Source organism: Danio rerio, chromosome 7 (assembly GCF_049306965.1).
Source record: "Danio rerio strain Tuebingen ecotype United States chromosome 7, GRCz12tu, whole genome shotgun sequence".
NCBI lineage: Eukaryota > Metazoa > Chordata > Actinopteri > Cypriniformes > Danionidae > Danio > Danio rerio.
Window position 1 is genome coordinate 49,963,772 of NC_133182.1, and position 25,472 is coordinate 49,989,243.

A 25,472-nucleotide genomic window follows, 5' to 3' on the forward strand; every position below is an offset into this window, starting at 1 on the left:
ACACTTCTATACAGCTTAAAGTGACATTTTAAGACTGAACTAGGTTAATTAGGTTAGCTAGGCAGGTTTGGGTAATTATGCAAGCTATTGAACAGTGATGGTTTGTTCTGTAGACTATTAGAAAAAATATATATATAGCTTAAAGGCTTAGAGGCTAATAATTTTGACCTTAAAATGTTTTTGTTTTTGTTTTTATTAAAAACTGCTTTTATTCTAGCAGAAATAAAACAAATAAGACTTTCTCCAGAAGAAAAAATATTATTAGACATACTGTGAAAATGTCCTTGCTCTGTAAAACATCACTTGGGAAATATTTAAAAATTAGTAAATTAAAGGGGGCTAATAATCCTGACTTTAACTGTATTTGTAGGGTATTACTGTATATGGTCAACATAATCAATAAAGGGGTGCCATATCTTATAGAATTGTTTACTTGATCCTCTTAAAGAGTATAGATTTTTTTAAGGTAAAGACAAGACATCATCTCTCTGGTCCATTGTATAAAGGTCGGTGGAAGGGCATCTATTCATTTGAGCACAATTGCTCTGTGTGCTAATTAGGAAGAGAATTTTACAGTTTGATGCAGAAAACCACAAGTCTGATTCGATTCCAAATAATGTCAAAAGTAGTTCCGACTCTAATATATATTGAAGCCCAACACAAAAGGTATCAAATATTGATCTCCAAAGGTTTTTTTAATTTAGAATCCAAAATGTGTGCAAATCCAGAATGTGTGCATTAAAGTCTGACATCTATTCTACAAAGAGCTAAGGAAGCATTTGAGCTAATTTAACTTTAGATATTTGATATTTAAGCTCTATGTAATATTTTATAATTTTTGAAGAAGACAATGTCGAGCTCAAATGGGTGATAAGTGAACCTGACTGAGAACACCATTCCACATATCATTTGAGAGTCGACCACCATGGTTCTCCTCCCAGGCTTCCTAATGTTATCTATGGGGGAAGAGGATGTCAGATTTATCATCAAACTATATATAATAGAAATGGAAACCTTAACTAGTGTGTAAGGTATCTATCTATTTTTTATTTTTTTTAATTTTATTTAGAAGACAAAAAAGACAGAAGGGGAAAAAATAGAAATAAAAACAAAGAAGTTGTCATAGGTCCATACGGAATCTTCGCGCGCAGAATTCTGCAAATTTCCACAGATTTTAGCCCAGCATTGATTCTGTTAATTTACTTGTGTAATTGTGCGTAAGTTTACATTTATTAATTTTTAAATTAATTTCAGTAATATTATTTACTAACATGAAAATATTCATATGATTTATTTACAATACAGTGTGTAAAGTAATAATTTGTCTTTAGTAGAAATATTATATGACAGATTTGTTTGTTTACCAAATAAAGTCGATTTAATTGGATTTGCACTGTAAACATTAAATAAAAGTTAAAAGGTGTTATTTTTTATTTCATATATTATGTTTTTAGTTATAATACTCCCAAAATCATTTCGCATAAATCCACAGATTTTTAACAAAACTCTGAGCAGAATTAACAAAAAAATGTCAGATTCCGTCTGGCCCTATGGTTACAAAAATAAGTCATAATACATTTGACGTACATTATCACAAATTGTTTACAATGACATACTCAGACTGTTTTTGCCAGTACTTGTTGCACTTTTTTGAACCAAATCTTTGGTTAAGCATTGGTCTCTCCATACAGTGTATTTCCTTTACAATTCCTATCCATTGAGCCCTTGTTGGAGGATCAGCCTGAAATCATTTTCGAGAAATGGCTTTTCCGCTACTTACCAAATAGATTTGAATGAAATATTTGTCAACAGTTGGAATATCTTCGGGCATTTTCCCAAGGTATAATGCAAAAAATTTGTCCAATTCTCCTCCAGTTATCTTTTTTTATTTCAGTTGCTAGTTCATATCAAAAGGTCTGTATTTTTGGTCTAACATAATTTCTTACTTGGAGGAATCTAAAAAATCTGACTTGAGACAAAAGTGAGACATTAACTGTTAAAAAGAAGTAAATGCATTGTCCACTGTGTAAATCATTGAATTACAGTAATTTACAGATAATTTACAAACGGTATACCATATTTTCTACTGTAAAATCCTGTCAATCATAGCTGTGTTTTTCCTTACAATAAATGTTAAATATTTTACTCTTTTTTATATAGTGTTCCCATAGATTCTTTGCTCTTAAATTTTCTTTTCTGGTAAACATTTTAGTAATAATATTAACAAAGCAAATCGTAAATGTTAATGACAACTGCAGCTCAGGAAAGAATGGATGTACAGGTAAAGTAATCCCACTGAAGCATTACTAAGGGAACATTAAATATTTCTGAAGGAAATTCCCTAATACATTCTTGTGGAATTCTGTTTTGAAGTAAGACTAAAATGGCATTTGCGGTTTTCTGCTGGGCATATTTTAATAATAATTTTGTCAAACTACATACTGTACATTAATCTACCACTTCTATCAAAAAACACTATCTCTTGTTGATACTACAGAGCGTGAATTGTAATCTACACTAGCTGCTATCAGAAATAAACGTGTTAAGGCGACTGAGAATGTTCCTCTCAGACTGTTTGGCTGGTGTTTGCTTACACGGCTGTGTGAATGCTAACACCCGCTGCTTACACCAGTCTACTTCAAACATCTGGGGAAACACTAACCCCCGTCCCACACACACAAAACACTTGCAGACACACAAACTGATCCCCCAAATAGCGCTCCGGCTGCTGAGCTGGCAGACGTGCTCTCTTTTGACTATGAGGGGCAGCCATTTTGCCCCCTGGAGTATGAATCAGATTTATGACGTTCATTACGTTTGCTACTATTCCGCTCATGCAGGCTGGGCAGTAAAACAGCTCTATGAAGCGCCGGACGAGGCTTCCATGCCACGCACACACACACACATCTGCAAAAGCCTCTTTTTTTATGAGCCCCCGTGCCAGGCTTCCAGGACAGAATGCAATCTATCAACATTCATTCCCAAGCAGAGCCAAAAACTCGGAGGGAAAGAGAGTCTCTGTGTGAGAGACTGAGAGGAAGATCGAGAGGACCGGCCAAAGCACTTTTTGTTGTGATTCTGGTTCATGAATTAGGGTTTTCACACACTCACACAGCCAGACTCCCTCCGCTGGATCCGTCCATACAGAACAAGATTATTATCTAGGCCTCCCGACGCTGTGTTCTTTCCCCCTGCCACTTATTGTACACATGTGAAAAAAAGGCAAAAACTTGGCTCAAGCCTTTGCTTTCCTTAAAGGAGACAGTTGATATCTGTAAATGGAGCTTTCATCCATATATGAACACTCTTTCTTCTTTTTCTTTTTTTTTGGAAAAAAGGAGAAAAACAAAAGTAGATATTTGTTAACTGTTCGTTTTGCAAAATGATAGTCAAAGGGGCCCAAAACAGAACCCATTATTATTACAGTCAGGAAAAAAGGACAAAAGCGGTAATTGGGACAGTACACTTTTTTAAATCTACTTAAATTCACCATATAGGTGTTAATAAATATACACTACCTGACAAAAGTTTTGTTGTCTATCCAAGTTTTAGAAACAACAAATAATAACTTGACTTCTAGTTGATCATTTGGTATTAGAAGTGGTTTATATGAAAGGCAAAGGTCTCTATATTATGCTTATTTTATCTAAATATGATCATGTCGTGATTTTTAATTATTTTATTAGTACAGTAAGGTCTGAATTTACTTAGACAAAACAGAAATAATGTACAGTATAGGATATAAAGTCATGCTGCAGTGGAAAAAAGAATTAATATTGTGTATTACTCCCATGAGCTTGAACGACTGCATCCATACATCTCTGCAATGACTCAAATAACTTATTAATAAAGTCATCTGGAATGGCAAAGGAAGTGTTCCTGCGGGACTTCCAGAGTTCATTAAGATTGTTTGGATTTATCTTCAGTGCCTCCTCCTCCTTCTTACCCTAGACATGCTCTATAATGTTCATATCTGGTGACTGGGTTGGCCAATCCTGGATCACCTTGACCTTCTTTGCTTTCATGAACTTTGATGTGGAGGCTGAAGTACAGTTTGAGGAGCGCTATCCTGCTGAAGAATTTGCCCTCTCCTGTGGTCTGTAATGTAATGGGCAGCACAAATGTGGATATTCATGTTGCCATCCACTCTGCAGATCTCTTGCACGCCCCCAAACCTAATGTAACCCCAAATCATGATTTTTCCTTCACCAAACTTGACTGATTTCTGTGAGAACCTTGGATCCATGCTGGTTTCAATAGGTCTTCTGCAGTATTTTGTGATAATTGGGGATTCAGTTCAACAGAAAAATCTACCTAGACTAAAAGTCAAGTTGTTATTTGTTGCTCTTACAACTGGGATTGGCGACAAGACTTTTGTCAGGTAGTGTATGATTTAGGTAATAAAGTGTATATGGTACTAATATGCAACCTTCAGGGGTAAATAAGATTCAAGGGAGTACCTTTTGAAAAGTTGCCATCTCTGCCACAAAAGATAATATCTAAGATATAAAAATACAGCACAAGAAAACATTTAAAGACCATTTTTAAAGTTATCACCTGTTCTCTGGATTTCCTATATCTAAAGGTGTGTGTGTTTTGAGACTAATTTTATATTTCAAATCTCAAATAAAATGCATTTAATTGCAGGTCATTATAAAATTCAGTTTTCAGGCTTTACTGTTGCCTAGGTTTAGCTAAGGAAACATTTTTAAGTCACAAATAAACTGTAAAAACATTAAATAAAAAGATATTTAATAATCCAGTCAACATTCAGAATTAAAAAAAAACACATGTCTAGTCAATATTATAACCTTTGAAAAGCAAATATGGGAAAACTAAAAATTAACAATTGAAGTACAGTTATCTTTGAAGAGGAGAAATTGACTAAACGTTAAAGTAACATTATTATAATAATATATATAATAAGCAGGAACAAATCAGTGTTAATTTCGTTGACAAAACATTTTCATGATGAATAAGTTTCTACCAACAAAAACTAGACCAAAACTAAATAAAAGTTAAGTGAGGATGATGAAAACTATAATAAAAATTTACTGACATTTTCGTTGACTAATAAAAACAAGACAGGAATGTGATTAAGTAAAGTTTTTTGGTAAATACCCAATCAGACTTAATCTTGGTGTGTGATGCATGACGCGCACACACTAACATTTGAGAAGTAACACAGTAAAAGTCTGAAAAGTAGACGCGGAATGTCACCTGCATGTACTGTAACATCAACTACAACAGTAAAGCTTGGTATAGACTGACAATGCAAATTGGACTTAAACTGTTTTAAGCCCTTTCAAAGATTTAATAGCTTAAAACTGTTCAATGGGTAAATGACTAGTAGTTTACCATGTTAAAATAAAGGGTTTGCTAAATAATTGGACAACCCAGCACTTTCAGATGGCTACTGTTCTTACATGTGGATTGATTGCCAACACATCATTTTACATATTACACTGTAAAACCCAACAGTCAACTTTATCAACATTTATCAACATTGACTGAAAGTTAACTCTACTCATAAACTCTATAAGTTTTGAACCGTGTTGAAAGGAATGAGTTAATTAAATACCTCATTACTTAAATGGAGTAAGTTCACAGAACTCATTAGTTTTTTTTTTTACTCAAATGGTCTGTTGCAATCAGTTTCCTCAAATGGTTTGAGTTGCCTTCACTTATTGGATTTTACAGTACTCCGTTGGTTTAAGTTCTCTTCATTTATTGGGGTTTACTCTGCTCAAATTACTTTGTTTACTCAAATGGATTAAGTTCACAGTACTCATTAGGATTAGTTTTTGAACTTAAATGGTTTGTTGCAATGGGTTTTCTCAAACGGTTTTAGTTACCCTAACCTTTTGGGTTTTACAGTGTACTTATATTATAAATAAAGAACGCATATCTAATTTTTGGTCTTCAGTGGAAAGGCTATACTTCATATTTTAATGAGAGAGTTTAAGTTAGAATATTTTATATAAATAAATAGATACATTATTATAATTAAAATACACTTAAATTAAACCAAATATATTTTAACGAAGTAAATCTAAAGTAGGTTTAGTCAACTAAAATCTTATGAAATTTTGTTGACTAAAACTAGACTAAAACTAAAATGATTCTGAAGACTAAAATATGACTAAAACTAAAATATAATTTTAGTTAAAAGACTAAGACTAAAACTAAATTGGAATTTGCTGTCAAAATTAACATTGAAACAAATCAATGTGTGTGTGTGTTTCTGTAAAACATGTTAAAAATACATAAATGAATAACAAACACGCAAATACACAAGCATGCTGCAGACTGGAATGATATCTAAATTGTACTATTCGCATTTGAATTTGCATATCAGTAGTCTATAAGACAAAACACACATTTCCCAAACTTTTAATCTTACAGTAAAGTATACATCTCTTCTGTTTACTTCCAGAGGATATGCTTATAAGTTTAAAACGACATGAGGGAAAGCAAACAATGATAAAAGTTTAATCTCTGGGTGAACTAAGCAATTCTATGGTCGTTTGAATGTGAGAACACAAGAAAAAAATGCCAGTGATGAAGCAAGCAAGCTAGACTGGATCTCAGCGGGAGAGGAGGAGGATGAGCTGAAGGATGAAGAGCAGTAAAGAAAGTAAATGAGAAGCAGATTATAGCGGTTACTGGCAGGAAGCATCAGTTTCCTCCTTCACTTTAGTGGCGGACCCCCATTGAGAGGATAAAGGCCTGGAGTGTGTTTGTGTGTGTGTGCGGTTGTGTTTGCGTGTTTGCTTCCGTTTCATTGCGGTTCATTGCCATCTCCTCCTCCTTGCTTCGTGGCAGTCTGTGTCGTTGTGATGTGGAGGGGGTGAAACTTATCTCCCAAACTAAAACCTTACCAGATAAACTTTGGAAACAACATGCTAGTGCCAAATTTTCCACATAATGATATTGTGTTGGTTTTTTATGCAAGTTTTTTTAAGTACTTTTAAAGTGAAATTTCTAGTGAGTGGTGCTGAAAGTGCATTAATAAATAAATAAATAAATACAGTTGAAGTCAGAATTATTACCATTATTAATTATTAATTATTATTATTATTATTTTTTTATATTTTCCAAATGATGTTTAACAGAGCAAGGAAATTTTCGCAGTATGTCTGATAATATTTTTTCCTCTGGAGAAAGTATTTTTTTTTTTTTTTTTTTTGACAAGAATAAAAAAATCTAAAAAAAAAATAATAATAAAAAAAACATTTTAAGATCAAAATTATTAACCCCTTTAAGTTATATATATTTTCAGATAGTCTACAGAACAAACCATTGTTATACAATAACTTGCCTAATTTCCCTAACCTGCCTAGTTGACCTAATTAACCTAGTTAAGCCTTTAAATGTCACTTTAAGCCGTATAGAAGTGTCTAGAAAATATCTAGTAAAATATTATTTACTGTCGTCATGGCAAAGATAAAATAAATCAGTTATTAGAGATGAGTTATTAAAACTATTATGTTTAGAAATGTGTTGAGAAAATCTTCTCCTTTAAACAAAAATTGGGAAAAAAATAAACAGGGGGGCTAATAAATCAGGGGGCTAATAATACTGACTTCAGATGTAAATGTGAATATTGCATTATTTTATTGCTGTTATATGTGCTGTAAAAGAAAAAATTACACCTGATTCTAAAATGTAAAAAAAATAAATAAATCAAAAAAAATTCTAACAGAAAAAAATTGTAAAAAAAAAAAATTATTTGTGACAATATAAAATTAATTTTATAGGTCCCCGCTAAAGTCTTTTCTCTCTTTTATGTGATTGTTGTTTTAAGTGTGATGTACCGTGTAAGCTACTAAGCACGCTTGCTATGTAAAGGCACCAAAATACGTATTTTATAATACTTTAATTTCTTCAAGTTATTGTTTGTTCTTCGTTTGAGGGTAAATAAAAACGTCTGAAAAGGCTGAGCGATGAATTTTAGTTCATGAACAAGAACATTGCACCCCGGTGCAATGCAGGATTCTGGGTTTTAAACACAATAACGATGGTAGCTGTACCAGCTTTGATACTCGACTCTCAAGTGTGTTCATTACTAACTTTAGTTTTCATTTTAGTTTATTTAGGGCAGCAAGGTGGCGCAGTGGGTATTGCTGTTGCCTCACAGCAAGAAGGTCTCTGGTTCGAGCCTTGACTGGGTCAGTTGGCATTTCTGAGTGCAGTTTGCATGTTCTTCCTGTGTTCGCGTTTGTTTCCCATGTTTCCCAGTGATGGGCCGCAGCTGCGTAAAAACATATGCTGGATAAGTTGGTGGTTCAAAAATAAAATAAAATAAAATAAAATAAAATAAAATAAAATAAAATAAAATAAAATAAAATAAAATAAAATAAAATAAAATAAAATAGCAGGGCACTTGTGAGTCCTGTGGTAAACTCAATGTTTGATTCATGGACTCTGTGTTTTACTTGTTATTTTAGATCCAGGTCAGGTCTGAAAAGTGTCTGAGGAACTGTGAGGAACTTGGCAGCCGCCCTCCCTTTAGCTTTTAGCAAATCCATTCGGTCACATGATCTCTGAACAGCACGTGATCCCTCACTCCCTAAAGAGACCTGAGTTTAAGAGCTCTCACCAATGTCAAAAGGCCAACCTATAAAACATCTACTCCACTTTTACCTGCTCCACATCATCCCCAACCACTTCTATTAGCTGATTCAATCTAGATTGTGTTCCTATCATTCTGAAATGTAAGTCTCTGAAAGCTGTTGTCATCCTTTCAACTACAGTCAGCCTGAGTCTATTCTAAGAAAAGGGGCCAGACATGTGCTGCTGTCTAAATTACAAGAGATTAAATGAAATTTGACTCAAAGGCTTGCATATCAACTCAAATGAGGTTTACACAGCATTTGACCTGCGACCAGCTCTGCTACATGCTGTATCATTAAAGTCATTTTTAGGTTTGCAGTTTGTCATTTGCTGCATCTGTCTTTCTCATTCTAGTCAGAGCAACAAGATACTAAAGAGTGAACATAAGAATTGGCCAGAATCTACATAATTCAGTCAGTGAGCACATGTAATAAAGCCATTTTCAGACTAATTTAAATGCATCTGACTGGCTACAGAATTCATAAGCTTGACAGAAACTCACTGACCGATGTCATCCTCATGATGTGCTTGCTTTAAAGGTTTGGGTTGATGAACTAGTTTTACCCTAAAATGAGACTTGGATTGTTATGGTAAAATCAACACTATTGTTACACCTTCAGCGAGGACTGAAGAAGCAACTGGAGCTAAAATTCAGACATGGTAAATGATGTTTTTATTTCTGACTCACACTACAAGTGCTAGACCAATTTCAACAGACTGAGCCATCTGACCAATCAGAGCAAAGTAGGTTCAGACAAAAAATACAAGACAAAACAAACTGTCTGAAACTCATAGGCATGTAAATCCATAAAAATAAAATAAAATAAAATAAAATAAAATAAAATAAAATAAAATAAAATAAAATAAAATTAAATTAAATTAAATTAAATTAAATTAAATTATAAACAAGCATTCAGAATAGCAGGGCACTTGCAAGACCATAAAATTTCAGCCAAATCTGTTTTTATTCAAGATATTTGAGAATCTATTTTCACTGGACAATAAATTGATTGAGAATATGAATTTTGAGGGGAAAAATATTTAAATTCACATTGACAGAATATGAAACTTGAGAAAAACACATTTATCCATCAAAGACAAATACAGGATGTTTAAAAAAAGTGAATAAATAAAAGTAAAATAAGTAAAAATAAAATAAATATATAATAAAATATAATATAAATAATATTATAATATTATAATATAAATATAATAAAAATAAAATATAAAATAGAATAAATACTAAATAGTATAAAATACTAAAATAGTATAAAATAATAAACAAATAAAATGAAAAAAATAACTAAAATAATGTAAAATAAAATAACAAACTAATAAAATCAAATTAAATAAATAAATAAATAACAAAAAATAAAGTAAATAAAGTAAAATGAAATAAAAAATATAAAATCAAAAATAAATAAAATATAAAATAAAATAAAAAATTATAAAAAATAAAATAAAATATAAACAAAAAATGAAATGAAATAAAAAATAGTAATATGAATATTAGTAGTAAACATTTTAATAAAATTAAAACTACATAAAATATTCAAATGAAATAAAATAAAAATATAAAATAAAATGCTACAAAAGTGAATAAAATCCCTTTCATTTATCAATATTATTGTTAATTATTCTCATTTTCTCTTCAAGTTTTTTTTTTACCCCTACAGCCTCCATCTGAAACAGCTTTCTAGGGGTCACAAGTGTGGTGTTGCTTTTTCAAGACCCACAGGAAGGCTTCCAGCACCATCACCTCATTAATAACACAACATGCCCACACAAACTATATGAACACAGATCATCATACTCCTTCAAACACAGTCTTTACCTCAGGCAAACCACAAGATGAAATAAAATAAAAAAACAAATCCCCAGACGAAAAGAAAAGCCTATTATGATCATAATAAGGCTGGCGGTTACTTTCAAACAGCTTCATTTCATCAGTCCAATTGCCTTGAAGATCTCGACTCTGTCAAGTCATTACTAAAGCACCAAACCATAAATAACCGAAATACCCAGCAAGCAATGAGCTGCGTCTTTGTTCCCTCTCATTTATCCATTATAGTCAAGGATTTATAACATCCGTTTGTTGGTGCCACAAGAACAGACTGTTCAAAACCCACCAGAGATGCAGATGAATAATACAGCTCAAGCAACTACTGATGGAAACTAACCACTGCACCCCAAAAAAAGTCCTACATGTACACAAATACATCCTCACACACTTTTCTTAGCCAAATGAGGGCATTAAATGTAGAGAGGCTGCTAAGTGCCATCTATAATCCTTGGTATTGAACGAATCAACGTCTATCATATCTCTTTATCCACTAGTGTTTTCTGCTTTACATAAATAGCATAATAGAATATACGTCTCTCTGAATGCTGGACAGAAAGCATACACACTCAAATCACAACGAAACACATTCACAGAGATCGCTGATTTTGCCTACCTCTTGTGTTGGTTGCCATGTCTGCCACCTTCTGAAAGGCATCCAGAAAGGCCACGGCTGCAAGCACAGTGGTTCTGAAAAGCGCAAAATCAATGGGATTATATAAAAATATGAAAATAATATGAAAATATTAAAAATAATGACATGTCTTTTCATTCAAAACCTGGAGGAAAACAAAGTGATGGGTGCAGATGTGAGACTGAACTTACCGGAGTTGAGAGTGCAGTTTGGTGGCCTTGGCATTGAAGTCTTCCCAGACGGGATATGAACACTGGAAAAAGAACAAAGACGCAAGGTGAGCTGTGAATGTGTACTTTGTCTGAATACAGTGTGTTCAATGTACAATGTGTGGGTTTTTTTAGTTTAGCAAACTGACATTCAAAGGTTTGAGGTCTGTGTTTTTGGTAATGACCTTTTTCATTCATTCATTTTCTTTTCGGATAGGTTCCTTTATTAATCTGGGGTCGCCACGGTGGAATGAACCGCCAACTTATCCAGCACATGTATTACACAGCAGATGCCCTTCCAGCTGCAAACCATCACTGGGAATGTAATGACCTTATAATATCATAAAAAAATTAAAATAAAATAAATAGGTGAAAATAAAAAAATAAAAAAATAAAAATAAGTAAAAACAGATAGATAGATAAATAAATAAATAATAAAATAGAATTAAATTTAAAAAAATTGTGACGCGGTGGCGCAGTAGGTAGTGCTGTCACCTCACAGCAAGAAGGTTGCTGGTTCGAGCCTCGGCTGGGTCAGTTGGCATTTCTGTGTGGAGTTTGCATGTTCTCCCCGTGTTAGCATGGGTTTCCTCAGGGTGCTCCGGTTTCCCCCACAAGTTCAAAGATATGCGGTACAGGTGAATTGGGTAAGCTAAATTGTCCGTTGTGAATGATTGTGTGTGGGTTTTTTTTCCCAGTGATGGGTTGTGACTGGAAGGGCATCCGCTGCATAAAACATATGCTGGATAAGTTGGCGGTTCATTACACTGCGGTGACCCCTGATGAATTAAGGGACTAAGCCGAAGGAAAATTAACGAATGTATGAATAAATAAACAATTACTAAACGAGTGCGGACCATGAGCTTTTAAGTTATTCTGTTTAAAAAAGATCAATGCAAGCAGTTTTGCCAGATTGGGCGGTTTCCTACCAAATTGACTCTTCGCTTGAGTAACCCACCAATCGTAGCTTAGCAACTGTAGCTACGCGCAGGAGCCCTGTCAAGCTTTCGAGCGAGAGAAACCGGCCATCGCCTTGTTCATATGGATTGTGCAAATCTGACACCCGGTATCCTAAAAGTTTGGACGGGATAGTGGAATTTTTTTCATTTTCAAAACCTAAAACCAAAGGGGAGAAATGGCAGTGTGGATTCAAGCTGTGTGAGGGGCGCTGTAGGAGTGGAGTTAAGTTGGTTTTGTTTTTAATATTTCTGACATATTCAGTGATAGACCGATGGCAATAACTTACAAACCTCTTACCCTAACATTACACAGATCTAAACTCAGTTTCCTACAAAAATACAACGCAGGTTATGTTTCACAGCTGTCTTTTTCTTTTTCTTTTTTCGCTTGATATTATGAGCACTGCTCTGTTAAGCCCTCGCCATAGTAGTCACACTAATAGCAATCATATTCTTTTTCAAGCTACGAATATTTGAAACTACATATCAACAGAACAAAACAGAGATATGATCACAATCTGAGCACTTGCGATATTGAGCACTTGCTATTTTGAGTAATTTACAAGCCTCAATGTCAATGTCAAAGCTACAATTTACTGATGTTCTCATCCGCCTTTTGGAGATTGAGTCATTGGTGACGGTGATATAGCAGGTTTTAGTGTCTGCTTTTATATTTGGTGTTGGATTTGCCGGTAGGGAAAATCTATTTGTTCACTTCTGCTATTTATACTTTAATTTGCATTTCAATTAATTTATTTATTAATGGTAAATTAGAATAGAAATGGTATAAAGAGCACACAAACATACGCACAGACAGTGATAGGTGTGCATTGTTATGGGTAAATGATGCTAATATTTGACACAAATTCATCAATTTCTTCTTTCTGGCTGCTTTTTCTGCGAATGAATGATGTAGAAGCACTGTCCATGTGTGGTTCCTCATCGGTTAGTAATGCTATATTTCATTGCACAACATTAATCTATCAGGCTTTATGGCTAAAAAAGAGAAATCATGGTTTAATTTGTTATTATTAGATTGGTTTTAAATGTCACCTCTCCTGCTGTGCATGAACTAAGCTGTTGAATGGTCAGTGTATGATGCAGCTAGGCTAAGCTAGCTTCAATTTCGATTAAGTTATTTTCTAATCGTTGCCTATTATGTCGTGAATCTAATGTAATGCATACTGAAGTCGTTTTTTTGTCTGGCTTTCTAAGATATCTCACCTGTTTGCCAAAAATGACTAATTATATCCCTGGCAATGTCTGACACCGGCGCATACACATTGTAAAGACGATGCAGGCACGAAAGCTTGAAGGCTTAGCAACAGTAGCTAAGTAGGGCGGGGCTTAGCAATGGGTCAATTGGGCGGTTTTGAACACCGCTGTGCAGGTTCAAAATGGCATAGGCGGGTATAGAAAATTTGGGCGGTTTTGCAATGTGTTCTCATTTCAGTGAGTTTTGGATCATTTTTGGGCTGGAATCAGTCAGCTACATCTGTCAACACTGAATGCAGGAGCACATATCTATCTACTATCTTTTAATCCACACACAGATGCATTTGTTAACATGGGCAACTATTGAAAAGATGGACAAGACTCTGTAAAGGTGTAAGCATAAACTTATAATTGTAATTGTTGTTTTATTAGTTACACTGCAAGAGCCAAACTCCATTCACCAAAAACTAAAACACACACATACACACCCACACAAATAATGTCAAATGTGCTTTATGTTGTGTCTATTGGAATTGTCTCTTGGAAATTGCATTCAAAATCTATTTGGCTTAAAAATCGGAGGCGGCTTTTAGCACCCAAGAAACATTTCTTATTCTTATCAATGCTGAAATCAATTGCAACTTTAACACTGTGTATTCATTCATTCATTCATTCATTCATTCATTCATTCATTCATTCATTAATTTATTTATTCATTCATTTTCTTTTTAGCTTAGCCCCTAAATAATTAATAAATTAATTAAGGGATGCCACAGCGGAATGAACCACCATTTTATCCAGCACATGTTTTACGCAGCGGACGCCCTTCTAGCCGCAACCCATCATTGGGAAACAACACTACGTATTATTAAACTTCATTTTCCTTCGGCTTAGTCCCTTTTTTCATCAGGGGTCACCACACCAGAATGAACTGCCAATTTATCCAGCATATTTTTTATATAGTGGATACCCTTCCAGCTACAACCCAGTACTGGGAAACATCCATACACTCTCACACACACCCTACGGCCAATTTAGTTTTTATTTAATTCAACTATACCTTCATGTCTTATACTGTGGGGAAAACCGCCCAGCAGGCACAGGATGTCAACATAATGTCATATTGACGTTGTACCCCAAAGTACCTCGTAGTGGGGACATTGTATTTTGTTTTTGTTTGGAATTTAAAATCGAGTTGACGTCAAAGCCCACTATCAGGCTGACGTCATACACCTTGACATTGTGTGGACGTTACCACTATGACATCTATCAGATGCTGGATTTTGGTAACTTTTCAACACAATCTAAAATCAACCATATATTAACGCAATTTGACGTCGTTATTGGACGTCAAAATAAAAGTGTCTTTAGACACTGGCTAGACATTGAATTTTGGTCACTTGACATTACAACCTAAATCTAACTTAATATTAACGTCTTATGATGTTGTGTGCCAGCTGAGCGGAGCACCCAGAGGAAACCCATGACAACAAGGGGAGAACATTCAAACTCCACACTAGGGCTGTGTGATTAATCAAAATTGAATTACAATCGCGATTTGAAACATTGCGATTAGCTAATTGCAAGAGGCTGGGATATGAAATATATATAATTTAACTTCCCCCACCCAGAGCAAATGTGCGACCGTCATTAGTATTACTAGCCAATTGAGTAAGCACCCTTTCCTTATACCTATTCAGAATTTCTCAACCAAACTATGTAAAACGCCCACAATAAAAAAACAAACAGGAAATCACAGATTATGGCATCTGCCACTTCAGAAGCATTAATAGATCAATTCATATCAAAGAAAAACAGCACATCTGTAACATGGTAACATCTTGGTTTCAAAGTCACAGATACCAAACAAAACCAGGTAATTCATAAGAGCCGCCACAGAATTGTTGTTACAGCATGAGGAAATACAACAACCAGCACCTAAAAAAGCACCACATGCGGCTATATGAGGAGCATCTTGCTAATAAGTCAAGTAAAAAGTACGGCCAGTGACAATCTAGTAGCAAGCAAAGTACATTTTCAGAGTTGTTTGGTAATATTAATGGATATTTTTTCAGTCACTGCATTAGTAGTAAGAAGCTAAAATACAGAATGTTGAGCTGAAGCTTATTTACAAAATTAAATCAAATCGAAATCGCAATATCTGTCAAAAAAAAATCACAATAAAATATTTTCCCCTAATCGCACAGCCCTACTCCACACAGAAATGCCAACTGACCCAATTGGGACTCAACCAGCTACCTTCTTGCTTTGAGGTAACCCCTGAGCCACCGTATCTCCCTTTACTACATTCAATATGTATTTACTTCAGCCATTCATGCATTATGTATTACAGTATTTACTACAGCATAATGTATCACATCAGTGCTGAAAAACAGTATTCATTCTACTGAAAAAAAAAACAAACATTAATGCCTAATAGGCGGAGCAGAGGCACAGTAGGTAGTGCTGTCGCCTCACAGCAAGAAGGTCGCTGGGTCGCTGGTTTGAGCCTCGGCTCAGTTGCCGTTTCTGTGTGGAGTTTGCATGTTCTCCCTGCATTCGCATGAGTTTCCTCCGGGTGCTCCGATTTCCCCCACAGTCCAAAGACATGCAGTACAGGTGAATTGGGTAGGCTAAATTGTCTGTAGTGTATAAGTGTGTGTGTGAATGTGTGTGTGGATGTTTTCCAGAGATAGGTTGCGGCTGGAAGAGCATCCGCTGCATAAAAAGTTGCTGGATAAGTTGGCGGTTCATACTGCTGTGGCGACCGCGGATTAATAAAGGGACTAAGCCAACAAGAAAATTAATTAATTAATTAATGCCTAATAATAAAAATAAAGGTTAAACAAACTGTTCTCCAAAAATTCACCATCAAGAATATGTTGATCAAAAGAAAATATCTTGAAGGATTTTGGAAACAAGAAGCATCCTGACATCCTTAGTCAAACAAAAACAAAATAAAGTAAAGTAAAAATACAATGGCAGTGGCAATGGTTTTCCAACTGTCACAATCACCAGCGTTCCAGCCTGTGCAGATCACTGGTATTCATAGAACTACATATCCGCCATAAAATGGACTCAAAGATCCAGTCATGCACCACTCACACACCTGGCCTAGATTCCCATGACTGCAAACAGACACAGCTGAAGCTATTCATTAACTGATTACAAGAACTATTTAAACAGCACAAACACACACATTGTTGCTGAGTCTTGTTAAACAGTTTTGTGAACATTACATGTTTTCCTTTCTTTTCCTTGCCTTGTCTTGCCGTGTTTTTGATCCTTGCTTTGTTTTGTTTGTTTATTTATGTCTGCTGCCTGCCTTTTGACTATCTTTCTTTGTATTCGACTTTGACTCTGGATTTGCCTTCATACATCTGTTTGCTTCTGATTGTGACTGTTGTTTGCCAGACCATCTCTGTATAATAAACCCTGCATTTGGATTCTCACTCCGTGTTGTCAGCGTCACTTCACATAACACCAGAATTCTTTACAATAAATTATTTAGTATTCAACAGAAAGAAAAAAAATCAAACCAGCTTGGAGGGTAAATAAAGGACCAAGACCAAATTGTATTAATGTATGCATTCATATATAATATGCAGCATGATATTAGCTATAGATAAAGGCTCTAATAATGAAGTCCTTTACATGCTGTAAAAATATATGTATAAAATGGATGATGTGTGTGTGTGTGTGTGGGAGGTGAGGGGGGTCGGCTGTGGTGTTTGAACATCGGTGTGATCATTTGGGGGGATGTGATTTGTCCTGGGGCAGGAACAGGAGTGTCCTCTGTCGATAAGGGGACGTGTCGTGTATAGCTCTGCCTAGTTGCCACGGAAACGCAGCAGACGAAATATTCTGTGTGAAGTCTGCTTTACAACAGGCCATGGGCTAAAAGCACAGTGGCTGAGCTGAAACTAACAAGCATGACCACTAGTACACACAATCTTGTGACTGTCATCCTCAGCTGTAATTGGCTTTTTGATCTCTTAAAATGACTGCATTGATGATGATCACTATTTTAAAATGATATATAAATCAAACGAAAAATATAGAAGCAGAATAGAATAGATAGAGTAGAAAATAAAACGAAATTATTATAAAATATAATATATTATAAGATATATATTTGTAATATAACATATTATAACAAAATATAATAAAATAATATATCATAATATAACATAATGTAATATAATATAATATAATATAATAACATAAAATAATATATTAATATAATATATTATAATAATATAAAATAATACATTAATATAATATAATATAACATAGTATATAATGTAATATAATATAAAACAATATAATATAATAATATAATAATAACACAACATAATAAAATATAAAATAAAACAATATAATAATATAATATAATATAATAATATAAAATAATACATTAATATAATATAATATACAACAATATAATATAATATAATATAATATAATATAATATAAAATAATATATTAATACAATATATTAATATAATATAATATAATATAATATAAAACAATATAATATAATATAATATAATATAATATAATATAATTAAATAATATATTAATATAATATAAAAAAATATAATATAATATAATATAATATAATATAATATAATATAATATAATATAATATAATATAATAACATAAAATAATATATTAATATAATATATTATAATAATATATAATAATACATTCATAATATATTATAATAATATAAAATAATCCATTAATATAATATAATATAACATAGTATATAATGTAATATAATATAAAATAATATAATATAATAATATAATAATAACACAACATAATAAAATATAAAATAAAACAATATAATAATATAATATAATATAATAATATAAAATAATATATTAATATAATATAATATACAACAATATAATATAATAAAATATAATAAAATATAATATAATATAATATAAAATAATATATTAATATAATATATTAATATAATATAATATAAAACAATATAATATAATATAATATAATATAATATAATATAATATAATATAATATAATATAATATAATATAATATAATATAATATAATATAATATAATACAATAATATAAAATAATATATTAATATAATATAAAACAATATAATATAATATAATATAATATAATATAATATAATATAATATAATATAATATAATATAATATAATATAATATAATATAATATTCACTCCCAAAAATTTTATAAGGAATAATGTACAACTTGACAAATTTTTCCAACACATCACTAATCAAAATATGGTATCCTACCCAAAAAAACTATAAATTATGCTTCATTACATCAAACCAAATATGGGTAAAATAAGCCTGATTTATATTTCCGCACAGCTGCAGGTTGTGGAGTCTTTTATCCTTGACGCACTCGTCGTTGTACTATAATAACAACGGTGAAAACTCAGAGTGACTGTCCTAAACAAACATTGGTAAAGAAGAAGTCTGCGAGTTGAGTTGCAAAATGAAAGAATGTAATTATTAGTGGTGTAACGGATCACAAATCTCATGGTTCAGATCACACTACATTTTTTAAGTTACAGATCAGACCTTTTTCGGATCAGCAAAAAAGGGAGGAGACAAAAGTCATTTCCTTTCTATTTATACAAAAATAGTACTGCAAAAAGCACTGGTTTTAACAAACAGAACTTAGAATATTTTAATTAAAATCAAGAAAGAACCGGCTGAAAAAGAGGAAAATATTCAATACAAAAAAACTGATCATGCTAAATAAAGAAATCTAACATCTTGTACAACATATCATATATTTTTTTCAATTAATGATTCAACAATTCATACATAAAACTTCATGTTGCATTATAGGTGGATCATTTTTGACAACCAATTCAGTGACATCATTTTGATGGTTGTTTGTCACCACCCATTGGTTACACAATGTAATTGCTCAAACATTCAGAAGCGTCAAGTCCCATTAAATAGTGAGTTTAACCTTTACCATACACATCAATGTTCATATCTAAACTATACACTGTTTTCCCAGTACTTCTGTGCTATTTAATTGTTTATAACGAACTAAAATGTAAAAACTGAATCTCTCTCGGTCAAACACAGATTTGAATGCAGCGCTTCAAAAGATTATTAAACAGGTAAATTATTATTATTTATCATTCAATTGAGATCACAATCTTTAAATGTTTAATTGTGCAGCTTTACACTGAATGCATAAATGCAAGCTAAACAAACAGTGACAGAAAACACCTTTAATTTATAACCTAAGAAAGCATTTACATAGGTCCCACCACAACTATTTCTGTCATTATTATATTTTACAGGGAATCCAAAATGCTTTCAGACACGTGATTTGACTGACGCTAGAGGCGATCTCTCTGCAACTGTTATAAATGTTGTATTAACCTACAAGTTCAAAAAAGTTATTAATCTGCGGGTCACGTGCGTACCTAACTGTGAATTGTGATCTGTACCAATCACGGCTCAACCGAGAACCGTTACACCCCTAGTAATTATATATAAAATTAATAGGTAGTAATTCAATTTGGAATACACTCATGTAAATGTTTGCTTTTATTACATTTGTGTAAAAAAAATAACTGAGCTTACAAACTATATGTTTAAGCTAACTGCAAGCTTAATGCAAAACATTATACAAAATAAAATAAATAAGGAACTTACTTAAATAGCGTTGGACAAACTGTGCAAAAAATGTAGAGCGCATAGCTTCAAAAGAAACCTCAAATATTTCACATCAGGCAGTTGTTTTGGATTTTAAGCTTTGAATGCGGAGCTGCACAAAATTATATCACATTCGCCACATGCAACCAAGCAAACTTGTGTATGAGTATAAACCAGTCTTAAGGACAAATCTATCCAACCCAGGCTCTTTCTGAAAACTTAGTACCGTGGATGCTTCTGAAGACTGCGAAATACGTCCCGAAAGGTACGTATTTTTGCATTTTTTTTTGTTTTCACAAATCCACGAGAGGCTGCTGTGTGCACTTTTTCATATCTCAAATGTCTCTCGCGAGTGCCATTCATCCCACGCTGTTCTCGTGTAAATCTATCAGAGGCCACTGTCGACCGACCTAACCTCCTTCCTTAAACCCAACCAATTTTACCAATTGACCCACCCACCCACTTTCTTCCCTAAACCCAACCAACAATATACAAAAGCTGCCCAAAAAAAGAAAAGCCCTGGTCTGATTTTTACCACGTTTTCGGATTTTACCACATTCTCACCCTTCTTGTTCATTTTATTTTGTGAATTATGTTTTTGGATTCTGTTTCATCTGATTTTTGGAACCGATCTTCCCTGAACTCGAACCCTTGCGTCGTCATGGTCAACTCCTCTCTGTGTCTCAAGTCTGCCGATGTACACGACAAGCTAACTGGACAAACTGGTTGCAGGGGGAAAGCACTACACATGGAGGTAAGCGGTCAGCTGGTAAGCGTGAAAAGAAACAGCATCATACCGCCCATAGTGTTCTCTTAAAAAATTAAACGCCCGGCTACATAATTTGCGGTCTCCAGAAATGTCCACGGCACTTCGTTTTCAGAATAAGCCTGTGTTGCATCTATCCATTGTGCAAAAAAAAAAAGTCAACTATCCATCCAACCAATCCATGCCAACCTGAAATTAGTTTCAAGTAATAGGCAATTATCTAAATTGCGTTCATTGATTGAAAAATCTCATTTACTATTACTGAATAAATAAATATTACACCAAACTAACGGAAAATAGAAGTTTTTGAAGTGCAGGTCACCCCTTGTGGCAATATTGTAGTATTAAAAAAAATCTGACCAAATAAAAGTGTATTTTTATGTAAAAACTGTAATGAACTCCTATAATTTTGGCCAAAAAAACAACAACATTGTTTTCACCTCAATGTTCAGTGCGTTTTGAAACTGTTTACTAACCCCAAGAATCTTCTATCAGTCATGAAGGCTCGTCACACTGAACATGACTTAGCAAAAAAATCTTGCTATCGCTGATGCATCTCCACTTCAGGCTGTTTTTCCAGTCTCTCCATGTACCTGTGACTATGCTAGAGAAACCACAGCGCTCTTTGTTTGAATCTTAAGACCGCCCAGCGCAGTAGGGCTTTGAGCAGGGCAGATTCAGACTGCTGTGTGTCAAGGGGTGAAATTAGCCGCACTTCAGAGCATAGCTGGAGGTCGAGACTCTGCTCAATGACTGGAAGAAGAGCTTCCCCTTCCTCAAACGCCTACACATTACCCAAAAATCCCACTGCACCATCTCCACCAGTCACAAAAAGCAAGAATGATTTTAAGATAAAGAGGTTGGCACATAGGGACTGAAGTAAAATAGCCACAAGCAATGTTTGAATGGGATTTGTTTAATACAGTACATGGTGTCTGGGTTACTATTTTTAATTTAGGGCATCTGTGATTTCCAGATTTGGATGGGATTTGGGAATTATGAGGAATCATGAGGTTATTGATGCCCTTGAAAGCACACTGAATAAAACTAGCAGCCACTTTTTATTAATATAATAGTTTAACTCAAAATGAATATTTTAGGATTATCTGCTCATCCTCAGGCCATCTGAGATGTATTTGACTTTCCTTCTTCAGCTAGTGAGGAATTAAGAAAACATTCCAGGATTTTTCTCCATTTAATGTAGGTATTGGGTTTGTTTATTGAACAAGTATTGCTTTTGTTTAATACATTTATGATTTGATTAATGTTCGCTAGAGAAGACCCTTATTTGTAAGCTGGAGGATTAAAGTAAAGCAAGTAAAGTTCTTTCTTACATCCCTATGATTGGTCACGCGCTCAACAGAAAGGGCTGTGATTGACTCTTACAGTCTGGCGCTCTTCACAGATGAGTGACACTGATAAACAGCAGTGGCGATCACAGCTGATCCATGACAGACGCGGTGGAAAAAACTCTGCAGACACGCACTCGTGTCTGTATCTAGAAGTATCGCTGTAACAGCCGAGAGAGGAAAGTCATGCCAGCAGGTCAAGTGCGCCACAGTGAGAAGTTTACTTTTAGTCTCTCAATCGCAGTGAAATAGGGGCTTCTGCTTTACAATGAAAGACTGTCCAGCAAACACACATGCAGTGAAAGTGTGCAGTTTCTGCATTTTTAAGTAGTTGGAGCATTAAATAAATCTTGCGCTTGTCTCCCTTGCCATAGTAAGCTACGGCGACATAGCGCATATGAGATAAATTACGTCAGTACATAATAACCGGCTATGATTATTACTTAACCGATACAGAATTGTTCATGTCTGCATCGCAGTGCACGAAGAAACAATTAATTTTGACAACCCTAGTAATTAATCAAGTTAAGAGTTCAGATGCAAAAATCCTCTAAATGCAGTCTTAAATTTCCATCAAAAAGAGCATTATGCTCAGCTTCCTTCGTTTATGTTGAGTTTTTCACTTTGAAGACCACACAATGAACATATTCTTTGCCATAACAGTGAAATTACTGAACACACACACAGGAGCCTGATAAAATTCTCATTTTAAAATGTGTGAGAAAACACCCAAAAACAAGAAATTTCTATCATTATTTCTGCCTTTCTACCTGCCAAGTACAGTGTGTATCACTAAAAGAAAGATGGCTGTAGAGAATGAATGAAGAACAGTAAGGAGGACGGCACAGAAGGGCCCAGTCACGGGTGACACTACAAAAGCTGCTGACAAAGATGGTGAGCGTCTCTCCTTTGATCCAGCATCTCGTCCCGCTTGTTTGATGTCTGCTAATTTGCTCTGAAATGTGAAGACGTTACTCCCGGGAGACTCGGGGCTGTTTGAAGTGCTCTAATCTGCTGCACGGGACGAGGTTCATCATCTTTGGGAGGCTTGTGGGACAGTGATAACGCACGAAACACACTCCCCCCTCATCCATCCCCGTACATTTGCATATTCACAAGGCTAATCCAATAGCAGGACAGCTATGATTCCAATTATGCAAATAATGTTAGTCGGCTCAATTCAACTAAAGTTATTTCCCATCCTTCTATCCTGTTTTTTATTCAGTCTCTTTCTTGCCTTGCCAAGTGATCCACAAACAATTGGATAAGTACCTCTCTCCACACCAGTGGAGATAAAACATGCTTAAATGGGGCCCTGTAAAGAAAGATGGCTATTTTCTGTTTTGCCAAATCGTGTAGAAAAACTGCGTTAACGTTGATTTTTTTTTTTTTTTTTATTAATAAGGGATAAAAATAAATAAAATTTAAATAAATAAATAAAAAGCTGAAGACATTTTATGCATTCCATAAGCAAGAGCACAGTACCTGTATATATAATAAGGCAAGTCATTGGACAACAGTGTTTTGTAATCCATTAAGAAAGAAAAATTCAAAAGAGGGCCAATAATATTAAACTGAAAAACTATTTAAAAAAATGTATTTATTTTTTTTTTTTTTTTAATATACACTCACTGGCCACTTTATTGGGTACACCTGTCCAACAAATTTCTAATCAGCCAATCACATGGCAGCAACTTAATACATTTAGGCATGTACACATGGTCAAGACGATCTGCTGCAGTTCAAATCGAGCATCAGAATGGAGATTTAAGTGACTTTGAACGTGACATGGTTTAGAAACGGCTGATCTACTGGGATTTTTACACAACCATATCTAGGTTTTACAGAAAATGGTCAGAAAATTAAGAAGAGTAAATATCCAGTGAGCGGCAGGTCTGTGGCCGCAAATGTCTTGTTGATGCGAGTGGTCAGAGAAGAATGGCCAGACTGGTTTGAGCTAACAGAAAGACAACAGTAACTCCAATAACCACTCGTTACAACTGAGGTATGCAGAAGCGCATCTCTGAACACACAACACATCCAACCTTGAGGCGGATGGGTTACAGCAACAGAAGACCACACCGGGTGCCACTCCTGTCAGCTAAGAACAGTAAAACTGAGGTTACAATTCGCACAGGCTCACCAAAATTGGACAGTAGAAGATTGAAAAAACGTTGCCTGTTCTGATGGTTCTCAGATTTCTACTGCGACATTCAGATGGTAGGGTCAGAATTTGGCATCAACAACATGACAGCATGAATCAAACTAGAAAGGGGGTCCAACTTTGTAATAGTAAGGTGTACCTAATAAACTGGCCGGTGAGTGTATATAGTATTTTGAATGAATAAATTAACTAATGAAAAGCATTTAAAACCAACTAAAACAATGTTCCTATGCTTTCATCCACTTAATTATACATAATTATACTTAACACTTAATTTAAATGTTATCAAGTGTTAGATAATATTTGGAAGCTGGGCTATTTGACAAGACTGTAAATAATCAAACTCTGTCATGAACACACTTAGGAGTGTTTGACAAGGCTGAGGATTAAAAGTTATAATGTTGTAAATGATGTTCAGTTTCTTCATTAGACAGTAATGAACCGTATCAGCAAAGAGTTCAATGTTTATGTGTAATTTTGTTTTGCTTGTACATGCTTTTTAGACTCCAAAGTGCAATCGGAAACTGACTTGCACTGTGTGAATCAGCAAGCAATGCTGTTTTAGTAAAAGAATCTTCTTTAGCATTGGCACTAGCCAAAAATACATTGTTAAATTATATATCACAATAAGAGATTTTTCTATTATGCCAAACATCATAAAAGATATTTTGTGAATTTTCTACTAAAAGTATCTACATTTTTGCTTAGCAATATGCAATGAAAATTAACTTGAGCTTTAAACAACATTTATTGAATATTTAATATTTTTGGAATCATCAGATTCAAGATTTCCAAATAGTTGGAGCTCTACCAATTGCCATGCATCAATGGAAAGCTTTTACTTGTGGTGATTTTACTTTTACTTGATACTTTTCAGGTGATTTTTTCAAAGAAAAAGATGATTTTTGAATAGTTTTAGGTATTAATATATACTGTAATGGTGAATCAAAATAATTTTACAGAAACGTTGAATGATTTAAAATGATCAGTACAAATTTAAAAAATCTGTCACATCCTAAATTGTGC

General features: G+C 33.9%; 2 protein-coding genes across 21 annotated transcripts in view; one reads left to right on the plus strand and one right to left on the minus strand.

Annotated features, from left to right (window-relative positions):
- acana (aggrecan a) overlaps nucleotides 1–25,472 on the plus strand; it is a 904,300-nt gene that overhangs the window by 242,567 nt on the left and 636,261 nt on the right. The window lies entirely within an intron of this gene.
- Nucleotides 1–25,472, minus strand: part of mtss1lb (MTSS I-BAR domain containing 2b) — a 196,998-nt gene that overhangs the window by 87,362 nt on the left and 84,164 nt on the right. For all 19 annotated transcript variants that reach the window (XM_073907297.1, XM_073907292.1, XM_073907285.1 and 16 more), the window contains 2 exons: nucleotides 11,282–11,343; nucleotides 11,073–11,146 (listed from right to left, as the gene is read on the minus strand). In XM_073907297.1, the coding sequence (XP_073763398.1) occupies nucleotides 11,073–11,091 (19 nt within the window). In that variant the 5' untranslated portion in view covers nucleotides 11,092–11,146; nucleotides 11,282–11,343. The remainder of the gene's footprint in view (nucleotides 1–11,072; nucleotides 11,147–11,281; nucleotides 11,344–25,472) is intronic.